At 43.5% G+C, this 13,667-nt stretch overlaps 1 protein-coding gene across 1 annotated transcript in view; it reads right to left on the bottom strand.

Moving 5' to 3' along the window:
• Positions 1–13,667, bottom strand: part of LARGE1 (LARGE xylosyl- and glucuronyltransferase 1) — a 386,604-nt gene that overhangs the window by 25,546 nt on the left and 347,391 nt on the right. The window contains exon 11 of the mRNA XM_044441252.1: positions 9,505–9,668. Coding sequence (XP_044297187.1) covers positions 9,505–9,668 — 164 coding nt within the window. The remainder of the gene's footprint in view (positions 1–9,504; positions 9,669–13,667) is intronic.

Below are 13,667 nucleotides of genomic sequence, written 5' to 3'. Positions count from 1 at the left end.
TTCCACTCTTATTAGATTCAATTAAAAGGAGTGATTAGGAAGATATAACACCTCTGAGTGTCCTGATTACTTTCTGTGTGGTTATTTTCTTCAACTAAGTGATAATCTCTTCCATTTCCCTCTCCCTTGCTATTAAAGTCAGGGTGGAAAACGTGAGACACGCATGCCCATAGCGGTTCAGACAAACCTGATGCCAAACTGTAGTTTACCACTCTGGGAACAAGCCTGTCTGAACCTTGGGCATGTCTGAGTCCCCACTTCTCCTCTGTTGAAGCTGTGAGAAAAAGATTGAAAGTGTCTTCTGCTTGGTTAAATTAACCACAGCCTGTGCTGCCTCCCAGCTGGGCAACTTGTGGCCAGTGTAATTGCTGGGTTATTGAAACAAGCTGAAACCAAAGTGTGGTCTCTGAACTTGGAGTGTTCCAATAAACCAGTTTAAATGAACTAGAATTTGGATGCAGTGACAAACTGAGATAAGTTTCAATCAGGCAGCAGCTGCTTCCAATCTCTTCCCAACTGGGTCTGCAGCAGGGAAGAGGGGGAAGAGAAAGGGGTTGCATTCAAATAGACTTGTTCCCATAACATCGAATGCTACGGTTTACCATTGCTGTGTACTAGGTTACTCTTATTTATAATGTAATTTCAGAATAAATGTATATATTTAAGCTTTCCACATTCATAGCCCTTATATAGGCACTCACTTCTGCTGAGAAGCATAGCCCTTGCGTTTTCCAGAAGTATATTCCAAAGAGACTGGCCACCGCTAGTTCTGCATCATTTACTTTTTTTTACATTCTGCGGAGGAAAGAAGTGCTTAACTATAATGATAAAAATATTATTTAGTTTACTGTGGTGGTGGAGGGCTGTGGTACTCCAGGGAGCCATAGGTACATTATTAATATTTACTTAGGGCATTTATTGGTAGTTATTAACTGGGAAATTCACAAGGAGTTGGATTTATATTGCATTTCTGTGTCAACACTGACACTGGTAATTTATCACTGATTTAAATCCAGCAGCTACTGGATGCTGAATATGTCCATGGTGCTACTGAGCTCACACTTGACCAATCATAATTTGTCATTGAATTAATGGAATGTACAGCATGCTGTTGGGATGTTAGAAAAAGTTAACTTTGGAGTGCAACTATTGTGGAGTACAGCTGCTTCTGCCTTCTTGGACAGCAAGTAATGTTTCTGGTACTATATTTCAGTATCCCTCAGGCACCTTTTCTTTGCAAAATTCTAGGATGAGATCATCATTATTTATCATGAACGTGATTCTGTATCATTCCTATTGATCAGGATTAGCATTGTCATTAATAACACTGCTGCTACTACTACTATTTGTGAGTAGCCTTTTTAACGGAGAACAGGTTGAGAGCCCCTTGGCTAAGGAAGGGTAAACCTTGGTACAGAGGCCTGGTGGCTCCAGCCAGGTGGTGATTTAAGCCACCAAGGCCAAAAAGCCCTAAGTAAATGTAAATTACTTAGAAACACAGGAACAAAGTGAGTCAGGAGGGGCCTTATGGGCCATCTATTCTGACCCCTGGCTCCAGCTGGCTGTGCTCATGTAATCCCCAACATGTGGTTGTCCAATCTTTCACTGAACACGGTCACTGACGGAGCCTCCACCACTTCCCTTGGAAACCTATTCCACACCCTAGGGGTCCTAACCATCAGGAAGTACTTCCTGACATCCAACCTGAAGCCTGCTTCCTTGAGCTTTGCTCCACAGGAACACATTCTGTCCTCCACTGCAGGGAAAAACAGATCTCGGTTCTCCTCCACATGACATCCCCTCACATACCTATAAGTCGCTAAAAGATCCCCTTAGAGTCTCCTCTTCTCCAGGGTGAAAAGACCCAGTTCCTTCATTCTCTCCTCATATGTCATCCCTCCCAAACTGGTGACCATTCTTGTACCCTATGCTGAACTGATTCTAACCTATGTCTATCCTATAATGTAGAGCCCAGATATGGGTGTAGTACTCCAGTTGTGGGCACACCAGAGTCATCTAGAACAGTATCAGCACCTCACTAGATCTGGAAGCCATGCTTCTGGTTATACATCCAAGGGTGGTGTTTGCCTTCTTAACTGCTTTGTCACACTGCTGACTAATGTTCAGCCTGCTATCGCGAGTACTCCAAGATCCCTTTCACAAGTGCTGCTCTCCAACCACTTGTCCTCTATCCTGTACCTGTGACACCTATTCCTATGTCCCGAGTGCAAGACCTTGCACTTTTCCACATTGAATACCATCCTGTTGTCCCCTGCCCACTTCCACAGCCTGTCCAGATTCTTCTGGATCTGTTCACCTGCTCTTCAGTTGTGGCCACCACCCCCACTTCGGTATTATCAGTAAACTTAAGTCAGCAGATTGGTTATTCCCTCCTCCAGGTCATTGATAAAAAGGTTGAACAGAATCAGTCCCAGAATGGAGCCCTGGGGGACTCTGCTCATCATCAGTTGCCATCCTGATGATTCTCCACTGATAGTCATCCTCTGCTTGCAGTCTGTCAACCATGCCCTAATCCACTGGACAGTGCATCAATCTATCTCAAAGCTTAACAATTTCTCAACCAGGATATCATGTGGGACTTCCTGAAAGGCCTTGCTGAAATCCAGGTGAACCACATCCAACATGTTCCCTCCGTTTGGCCACCTTGAGAACTTATCACAGAGTTCCACAAGGACAGATCCATTCATACCTCGCAAGGCCAGAGATTGTAGGCCTAAAGGGTATACAGTTTTCACCTGAGGAATGTCAGGAGATGTCTCCCATGAGTCATCTGTTTGATCTAACTGAGATAAAAGCAGGGAGCTGGGACAGATTGGGGTTCCTCTCCCAAGAGAAGTTTCCTGTTGCTGCTGGGGGCTCTGCTCAAGAACATTGTGCTATTCTACAAAGGAGAAGTCTACATTGGGTAGTGTGTACCCTGTCAGTGTTAGGAACAGCTAGCTTTGTTATTTTCAGTCCGAGGAGCCCAATTGACCTGGGGGTCTTGGGGGGAACCAAATACTGTGAGCCCAGTGAAATTTGCTGCTTTCCAATTTCCTGTTCCCTTCCCTACCTTGGTTGTTGTGTTTATGTTGTAGTATCTTAAGACCCTCTGCCCCTATATTTGTTTACCCTGTCTTTTGATAAATCAGTTTTCCCCAATGCTTGGGTTGTTGTGAACTGAATCCAGTGTCTGGACTTGGGATTTGGGGTAACCAGGGACGCAGGGTAGAAAAGTGAACCCTGCCAGCCACTGGGAGGTGGGGACTCAGGGACAGCTGATTGTTACAGCCTTTTCAATCTGAGGCTACATACAAGAGAAGTCTCAAAATCACACAGCATGGTTCCACAGCAACCAGGCTCAACCCTGGATCAGACATAAATCAAAAAAAACTCCACAATGCTCTTGGGGGGAAAAGTGTTTCTAACCAGTTACAGAAGCTGTAAAGCAAGGAGGGGAAGCTGAATCCCTCCAGGCAGAGCATTCCATGTTGTGGATGCTATGATAGAGAAGGCTCTACTTTACCAAAATGAGTCACATTTCTTTGCAGTATGAATGTAGAGCAAAGAACAACATAAATATAGTCCACACTGATGTGCCTGCAGACACAGTACACAAATGAAATATTGAATGGTTGATGTTCATGTGGCACACTCCTTTTATTGTTTGGAAGCAAAATGCATATCCTGGGCCAAACCAAGTGGGAGATCCCTTGGCCCTCCAGTTGCCAACCTGGAGGTAAAAGGTGTTGTGAAAATGGTGCACATGGGGCTAATGAACTAGTTAGCAGTTTGCTCTCAAGCCTATTTGAGGCATTATTCTTATATATTTTCTTGGTAACTCTTCAGAAAAAATAGACTTACTGACTAGATATTGCTAGTTTATTGATACATTATTCATGTTTGATTTTAACATTACAGATCTGTTGTTGGATATTGTGTTTGTTTATGCATCCTGATCTTGTGAACTGCCCAGAGAGCTGTTCTGGCTACTGGGTGGTACAGAAATTAAATAAATAAGTAGATAGATATGGGACTCCTAGTAAACCCAGCAAGAGACAGAATATATTAAGCGAACACAGCTGCATAAGCAGCTTCTTCTGCACATGTTGCTGAGTAGTGTTTTAGGTGAAAATGAAAAGCAAATGAAAAAGAGAGAAGAAAATTTTCCATGTAGGTTGTTGAATTAAATCACAGCCTTGAAACTCTATAACAAGAACACCTAAAGGACTCACAAAGATGTGAACAAGGGTTTGCTAAACTAAGCCTCATCTTTCATTAATCTAAAAAGAAATAAGAAAACAGAGCACAGCAAGACACTTTATTCTAAATCAGTAAAAGAGCAGAAACAACCCCCCACCCCAAACCCACAGACATGGCAGATTGTCTTCTATATTTCCCAAATCTCTATGACTAGATCTCTCCCCATTAATATTTATATGAGGCACCAGAACATTTTTCTTCATCACAGCAATCAAAGAAAATAATATTTTTTTCTTCTCCCATAGTCTTTCCTAAATTGTGCAGCAGAACGAAACAACATGTTCAAACTGGCAAATATAAATTCGGATTTCAAACTTAATGGCTTTTTGCTGCAGTTCCGAGTGATCCTGATGATATCCAAGGAGGTATACAGCTTTGCTTCCTGAGATACCAGAGATTATTTTTGCTAGTCTATACCTGAATCATTATTTTCTTTAAAAAAAAAACTATTATTGAAACAAAGGTTATTATCAAATGTGACACACACTTACATAGGAAACAGACACCAATAAAAAAAATCTAAGGGGTATGTGAAAAGCTTTGGGTAACAGATGACAGGATTCATAAATAAAACATGCACTGCTGTTAGGCAATACAGCACAAATATAGTGGGTTACTCTGTCTTCTTACGCAACAAAAAGCAATCAATCAGCATAGTCAGTGTACCCGAATTCATGTGAAGCTCACAATTGCTCCAGTATGGCAATAAAAAAAATTATTTAAAAAATTCAGCAGAATCCTTGGGCACTTTTAGGGTGTCTGGAATACTGCAACAGGTTACTTGAAGGAAGGGAAGATGGAAGGATTTAGGCACAGATCCTCACTGTGTCTGCAGATCTTGGAGCTTTCCTGGCCGTTTTTTCTATTGCATTTGTTAACACTTTTGCTATTAAAGTACACTTTACTTTTAAACTGGGAGGCTGGCATGTTGCAAGGTGAAGTGCTGTCCTCCAGCATCATCATATTTTGGATGAAAAGAATGATTTTGTCTTTCTGGAGTGGAGACCCCACCCATGCTTTCTACCTCAATTCTTGGGAAATTTCCTTTTCTTTGTCTTCGGGGAAATGAGTGCTTTGTGATCAGCAATATCTAACTTGGCAGCTTTTTAAAGGATGGGCATGTCCTCACGATGGCAGCCACTTTGTGAAAATGCCTTCAAGCATCCTTTCAAAATTCCAAAGAACATCCACTGACTCCAACAGGTTTGGATAAATCCTAACATAGGGTTACTGATAGAGGGCAGCTGATATTTTACTGGCCTGCCTGGGTTTTCAATGGCTGGACAGGATGCTGGTCCTCCAGATGCTGCAATTCAGCCCCCATCTCCAGCGTTTCCTAACAGGCAAGCGTGGCAACGTGGCAGTAGCTGTCAGAAGGCTCAAGTCCTGTTGCAGAGAAGGAGGGTCCAGATTTACTCTCTGATCCCTGCCTCTCCCCCGACATGCAAATAGTTCGTGGAACTGCAGCCACTAGGAATGGTATTCACAGCAGTGCTCTTTTATATGACAGAAAGAGTTGCTAGGAATGAACCCTAGAAAACACCATTCAGAATGCAATGTGTGTATGGCTGACGTTTACTTATGGTCAATTTTTCCCTCATTGGCAACAAAAACATTGCAGTGCAACCCTATTCTTGTTTCTAGTAGCAGAAACAAACCCGCTACTCTAATATTTCAGACACAGGTGCAGCTGGAACAAGTATTATTTAACTGGCACCAAAAAGCTAAATGCGACAAGCAGACTAGAAGCACACCAAAAGCACAGGGCCTAGCTGTGACTTATGCATTTCTTATAGGCAGAAAGATAATGTTGCAATCAACCCACAGTCAGCAGAAGGCAAAAATGGGAAACACAATGAATACCACCATGGACTTTAACCCTGGGCATCATCTTTTCAGAGCTAGATCAAAGCACTTTGCTCCACTTGGTGGAAATTAAGGTTATTCTCTCCTCTCCACCATCCAGATTTTGTTGTGTAGGACTGGGTTCACACATCATAACAAATAATTGTAATTTTTGTATCTTTCTATTGTCTGAACCCATTTGAAGTAGATCACCATGGCTTGTCTGGGGCCCAGAAACTGCAACAAGAAACTAAAGTCTGTTGTATGCCTTCTGCAATTGGACAGCTGGACTAGGGAGCTCCATTTTTCTGTTCATGATGAAAAAGACCATGGAGTCCTGTGCAAAGAGTGGCAATAAAAGGGGTCACTCCAGGTATCGCCTCTCTACTACTGATGGGATCCTGGTAATATACACATTATCACTTTTGTTCCTATTGGCTAAGCACAGTGTCTATCATCCTGTTTACTTTCTGAAACAAGGAGAATGGAATGAAGAGAGCAAGAAGTGGGTAATCACAGGATATTTATTTTGATATTTTAAAACCCTCTTGGGAATGGCCTGGCTGGGAAACATTAAAGAGATGGAGCTACAGTCAGAAGAGGAAAGAGGAAGAACCTGCTGTAAAAGCTCAGCAGATCAATCAGGAAGAAGCAGCTGAAACAGAGAGGAAACAGTATCATAATGGAGGGTATTTTGCTTGTGGTGGCTGCAGGGATGTATTGCAAGAGCAGGGGATGGGGGGATAGAAAACAACAGAACCAGCCGGGGTTTGTGATCAACCTACTCTTGCTTGTTGTGACTTGCAAACCTGGCCACTGTCATATTCCTCTTCCTGACTGCAGTGCTCATTATCAGCACCACAGAGTGACTGGACAGGATACAACTGTTCAATACATTTGTAGTAAATGAGGGGGAAGGGGCTGTAACTAGAAAGAAACAGGGAGCTTTGTCCCAGGATCTGAAGTAGTTCAGGTTTTTGTTTTCCTTCAAAGGAATTTCTCAATTAGCCTGGAACTTTTGGTGTTCTGCAACTCTGGAATTCTGCCACTGCTGGCTGTTGGGTTTGTCTGGCCTCCCTGCATGGCCAGTTATTACGAATTAGCCCAACAAGGTGATTAAACAAGCCATGAGTTTCCCACTGTTTGTTGTTGGGGAGAGACAAGGCAGACTTCCTGGTCTGCATGTAACAGGACCCAAACCATGGATGAATAATGTGTTTGGGCTTACTCGTGGTTTTTGTGATATTCCAAGTAGGCCAGGTTTCTTTTGTGAGCATTTATTTTTAGATCCAACGAGAAAATGCTCACAATCTTCTACACAAAGATGGGCACGATAAAACACTACACATCTGCCCCTACCATTATATGGCATGGTGTCCAAAGACAGTGGATTTCAAAGCAATGCAAACTTGTCTATCCAACCTGCTTTCTTTGCAGTATCTACCGAAAGAATAAACATTATAGCCCCATCAGTTTTTGGTGTTTGTGCCTGTCCTTACCTATGACATAAACACATGAAATGGATGTAACTGCTGTGGAAGGAATGTAATTAAAAAAAGAAGCTGGTTTAAAGAAGACTGTGAAAAACCATTGAAAGGTGCAAGAGGAAATAAAATGGCTAAAGATACTTTAGTAGGAATATTATTTATTGATTTTAGCTGAAGGAGAGAATCTCCAACTCAGATCGGTAAACAACAATGCATGACAGTATGAAGAAAGAGTATTTTTCTTCTACAAGGTTGAACAGTTTTTGCTCTCTGACTAAAGATGGGTACACCCATGCATCCATACCACATATTCCCTGCATAAATCCAAAAAGTGAAACAGATGTTCAACCACTGCATTGTCTCCAGCAAACAGTGCTAAGCTGCAGTTCATTTCTTGGAATTAAAATCCTGGAGGGAAAAACATACATATGTTCATTGGCTTTCCTAATTCCATGTGGCATTCGCACAGGACTTGAGGTTCTCTCGGAAGGTTTACAGAAAACCCAAGGAAATGTTTCTTAAATTAAAAATCGATAGAAGAGGCTCTGGTAAAACGGTGAATTGACAACTGAATGTGCAGGGAGGCTAATGCTGGGGCAGCAACCCAAAGGTGGTGGTTCTTATGCACTTGTGCTCGTTGGAAAGCAATCAGCAGTCAGGGTCAGCTGTGAGTTTCTAGGGTTTCCCTGCAGAGGAGCACTGACCCTCCTGAAGGAGGCGCAGAGGTGTTTTGTGTATGTTCTAAATGCCCTCTGCCAAATGCAGAACTGACTACTTCTTTCTTTTGAAAACATGACATTTTTCTTTCCTGAACAAACTACCCTCATCCAGATGAAGCTGGACTGCAGGTGCTCAGGATGGAAGGATGTTGTTGTTGTGTTTTCTATGTGATGCTTTTTGTTTATATGAAAAGACTGGTGCACATCTGTATTTGACAAGCTTCTCTAATCAAACAGTAAATATATGTGTTGGGCTTATCCAGACTGTTGGGATGCATCAGTTTAAAATAATGAAAAAATGCCTTTGACAGATAAATAAAAATTGCTAGCTCAGTTGAGCTTCTGTTCAAAGGAGACTGTAGTGTGTAGCAAGCAGAAAATAGTGGGGTAGCAGGGACAGTGGCAGCTGTAGAGTAATAATTTCAAAAAGAACAATTAACCAACATGAGTCAAGGCAAGTGAACTATGTCAGATGATGCAAAGTGAAGGCAGAACCAACACAAATAACTGCTTGTATCACCAGTCAATGTTATCTTTTTTCCAGATTCATCCAATGGTTATCAATTAAGTACAAACAAGGTCAATCAATCCAGTTCTGAAGATTGCACATTGGCATTGATGTCCACCACTCTCGAGTTTTATTTTTACTTGGAACAACCATTGGTGCTTCAAAAGAAACCACTCTGAAGCTTTATTTCTTATTTCGACTTGGAACAACCATTGGTGCTTCAAAAGAAAAGGAGACAAAACTACATCGTACCTATCAAAGGACCCAAAATGTCTTTTCTCCTGTTGACATGCTGACCTGGCTTGTAGAATTGCCATTGCAAACACATGGCAAACCAATGGGCTTAATTAATCACAGTGTCACAGCTTACAGCTTACATGTCATCTGAACCTGGCAAGGTAATTTGCTGCTGTGGTTCAAAAGAAGCTGCCCAGGACCTTGTTTGTTTGTTCACGATGACATCAACCCACCCTCACTGGGTGCAGATGAAACCATAAGCTGCACTGGCAAGGGTAACTGAGAAAATCTACTTGGCAGGCGATTTCATGTGCAGCCACTGTGGCTTGCGAACTGCTTGGCCATCACACGAACCAGCCAGCTGTGGATTCTGCTCTAACTCCCTCGCAGATACGAATTGCATTTTCTTGCATTACTTATGTGGAAATCAGATGCATTTCCTTACCTGTCCATTGAGAGCTGAGCCACCAGTGTTACATCTGTGTTATCTAAGGCAGGCTCATACTCATAGTGTAGAAAGTACAGGTGAGTGCGGTGGACAGTAAAGCGCTCCCGTCGAAACTCATAGCACAGGTCATCTTCATCCAGCTCAGACAGCTGCTTCTGGAGCTGCAAAAACCAACAACGCCAAATAGTAGTCAAGATGCTACCAAGGTTCTTGCTATTGAAAGGCAGTATTTCCTTAGATTAGGGGCCTCACTAATACAATAGCATCTTCCTTCATTCCATGTATGAATACTTTCCTGTAAACCTGATAGTCTGAGTGGATGATATATCTATCATGAGGATCTCTGCAGGAGAAATGCATACTATGTATTAAAGGGGAATGTATAGTTTGAGTCTGAGTCTTTTATATTTACTACCACCTATATGTTATACAGGAACCCAGCTGAGAGTATGCATTTGTTTTACATGCTTTTGAAAAACAGAATTTATTATTTTAATCTAGAAAAAAAGTGTCTAAGCCAGAGCCCTCCCTCATTCTGCCAGTAACCAAAGCAGCCTTTTCAAAGTTATAGAAATAATTGCTGATGAGATAAATCAAGGACATGAAGGTTTTCCTCTTCTGTCCAATGCAAATTTCAGGATGTCATTGCATGCAAATCACTTCCTGATGTAAGTTGATTTGATTCGGCATGGTATGCTTTTTCATTGCCTGCTGGATATGAGTTGCAAGTGGGGCATTTTAATTATGGTTTGTTTATCTTAAATGTTCATTTTAAGCAATTTTATTATCCTCCACTTTAAGAATTTATATACCCAGACTGTAGACCCATAAAACAAACAACCTATCTGCTATCTAGCAGAGGACATGATAACTTCATGAGATTTTTTAAAATAATGAGCTAGGATTCTAACCCTCAAGTTTTTCTCAGAAGCTTTGAAGAGTCTGGTGGTTTGCTTTGCTTAACATAATGTTTCAGAAACTAAAAAAAGGAATTTCTTTGAGCAGTAGCACTTTAAAGGGCCCAGGCACAACATGTTCTAAGCAACCACATGATGGTCAGCTATTCAAGACACAGGGACTGAAATCATACCGTTTCAGAGATTGAAAAGCTTCTGTTGCCTCCACAGTTGCTGGCCTGGGTTTGCAAGGAGGTCTACGCACAAGCTCCTCTTGATGGAAATACACCAAAGAAGAAGCTGAATTGATCCACTTGCACAATTTATTAAGTGCGCTGTCACTTGAGACAGAAACTTTCACAGGGTTCGGGGTATTATTGTGCCATCACTGTGCATGGCGGATTTGGGGGTACAAGAGGAGAGGAGAGGGATACAATCTAAAATTTGACCCAGAAGAAAGAAATGACAGAGGAAGAGGAAGGGGGTAAGCTGGAGGCCGGGTAATACGTGTCACATGTGTCTCTGTCACATGTGTCTAGGCTGAGTTACAACTGGGTACGGGAACTAGGGGGTTGTGCCAAAAACTTCACAGAATGGGTGGGCTTCATGTGTCCACTGAAGAGGAGTTTGAGCTTCCAGAAATCAAAAGCACCTCAGATCAGACCAGCGGGAGCCTGGGTCCTTGGGGGAAATGGCTGCAGGTCAGGTGGAGGGGCCTTTGGTTGGGCAATACTCTGGCCCTGACTCTGGCAATGTCTCCTCAAGTGGCAGACCAGTGGCGCTCCTGTGGGAAGGCGTGCCTGCTTGCAAAGAAGGAGAAAGTGACTCGATGAGAAGGGCTCCGGCCAGAGAGCTGGAATATGTTCCAGGTGAGCAACAGATAAAACCCGGGGAGAAAAGTCTTCTGTGGATGCTTTGCTAGCCCTGGAAACAATGCTACTCTTTCCGTTCCAGAGCCTTCTGTCTTGCACTGTGATTGATGCTTGGTATTCCTGGCCTTTGAACTGCTGCCCGACTGTGTCACATAGCCGGCTGCTGAACAGGGCTCTGAGTTCTGCCTGCTACCACAACCACTTGCATTTTAGCTTGGTCCCCACCGAACCAAGCCCTTTCTGCTTGGACCCTTGCATGCTTTGTTCCCTTGCTATTTGGATCATCCCTTTGCTCAGAGTCTGCTTCAATCAAAGCAGGACAGTGAGAGTTGAGGGGGGGAAGTAAGACTGGTTGGTGGCAGCCCATAGGAGACCCGGGAAGCTGTTGCAAGCATGGGGGCAGCAAGAGAGAAAGGCAGTCTGTGTAGTGAGTGGAAGTAATATGTTCACAAGCAACAGCGACAGCACTGGTTAAGTATACTTAAAGGGAGTTCTTGGCCGATGATCTTGCATGGTTCTAAAGCTCCCTTCTCCTGAAGAACTGGCAAAACTTGAACAACCTTTTCAAACAAATCCAGCACTTCTGGGGTCTCATTCTGGGCAGATGACCAGGCTCCCTTCTTCTGGCCACAACCCTCTTTCCCCGCTACCATCCAGTGCTTGGTGGTTTCTCAGCTTTTGTGCTGTCTTTTCCCCAGTCTGTAGGATTGAAGAGCTTTGAGCTAAAATGCAGATATTTCTGCTCTGGCCTCTTTTGCCTGTGGCCCTATCCACCACTGGAATGCCGCCACAGAGAGCTTCTTTGAAAATGAATCTGGCTGTTGGGCAGAAAGAGGTTCTCCACCCCTGCAGTAATGAGGGACAGAGGAAGTTCGATAGAAGAAAACACAAGGCTGGGTTTTACACTGTATTACTTTTAAAGTCGTCTAATGCTGGGAACAATAGATGGCAAAAGAATGGGATGGCAGAGAATGAGGTGGCTGGATGGAGTCAATGAAGCAGTTGGCATGCGCTTAAGTGGACTCCAGGGGATGGTGGAGGACAGGAAGGCCTGGAGGAATGTTGTCCATGGGGTTGCGATGGTCAGACACAATTTCACGACTAACAACAAGAACAACTTTTAAAGTCAGTGTCTACAGGATTGCAGCCTAAATACGCAACTAACAAGGAACTTCTGGGGCATTGTTCTGCGTTCTATGTCAGTTCATTCCTCCTATACATTCTTTCCCCACAGATATAGACATAATGACTATTTTTCTTCTTAAAACAATGTTTGGAACCTAACTATGTAAATCTTGACACTTTCTTGTACGTAGAATGTGGCTGGTGTCAGACCTGTACTTTATTGTGCAGTGTGATGCAGGCTGAGTAGTGGCTTCATGTGTGCCCAGCATATGGAAGAGGCTGTTGGAGAGCCTGGCCTGGAACAAGTGGCCCAGCTGGGGAGCAGCACCTGGTCTGCTGATAGCTTAGTCAAACCTCAGCACATGTGCCCTCCGTCAGCTATGCCAGTGCTAGGAGTGGACCAGAGAGAGAACCTCTGGCCTGTTTGCTGCCTATTAATAAGGTGTGATGGGGTTTTTGGCTAATGCCTTTCCTGCCTGCCCGTCCACACTTCTTACATCCTTATTCATATGCTGCCTTGCAATGAATTAATGTTAATCACTGGTTGCCAGAGCAGGGAAGGAATGCTACCCACATCCTTGATTGCTGGGCTTTCACATATTATTATGCATAGAGCTGTGAAGACCTGGAGTAAACCTGGGAAACTCCTTATTTTCTCCAAATCCTTGAAAAAGACATTTTGCCATGAATGTTCTCCTTCCCTATTTCTTCTGCGCTCCCATCCTGCATCCCATTACATCTCTGTCCCCATCACAATCATTTATTAGGTGCTGTCCTTGTCACAGCTGGTGTGGGCTAGTACTCGGTCACTTACCAGGGTCCATTGCTCAGGGCTGGTAGAAATGTGTTGTTTTGTGTGAGAGAGAGACAGAGAAAGAGGGGGAGGGAGAGAGAGGGAGGGAGGGTCACTTCAGTGATGTTGGGGTATGAAACTCATGGGCCTCTCCATATCAGGGCAGCCTGCCCCACATAGCTGAGGGCTGGCAGAGGTGGCATGCATGTGTTTTCCCTCCCCTTCAATGGGTCTCTGCAGGAGGTGGGCTACATGGTTATCTCTGTTGGTGAGGCTGTCAAGAGGCCTGGATCCCCACCTTTGCCAAGCAGGACTATCATGAAAGGACAAAGCTGTGGCTGGTGCAACCCATGCTCTCTGAGTGGTTCTGCAGCTCTCTGCTCCACTCACCACTGCAAGCACAAGATCTCTGTCATCTTCCATTTCAAAGTACTCACCACTGAAAACCACTGTTCATCACCATCTCATTCATTT

The sequence above is a fragment of the Varanus komodoensis genome, unplaced genomic scaffold (genome assembly GCF_004798865.1).
Source record: "Varanus komodoensis strain SLA01 unplaced genomic scaffold, ASM479886v1 scaffold39, whole genome shotgun sequence".
NCBI lineage: Eukaryota > Metazoa > Chordata > Lepidosauria > Squamata > Varanidae > Varanus > Varanus komodoensis.
Note: the sequence above shows the minus strand (reverse complement) of the source record. Positions and strands in the feature narration are given on the sequence as shown.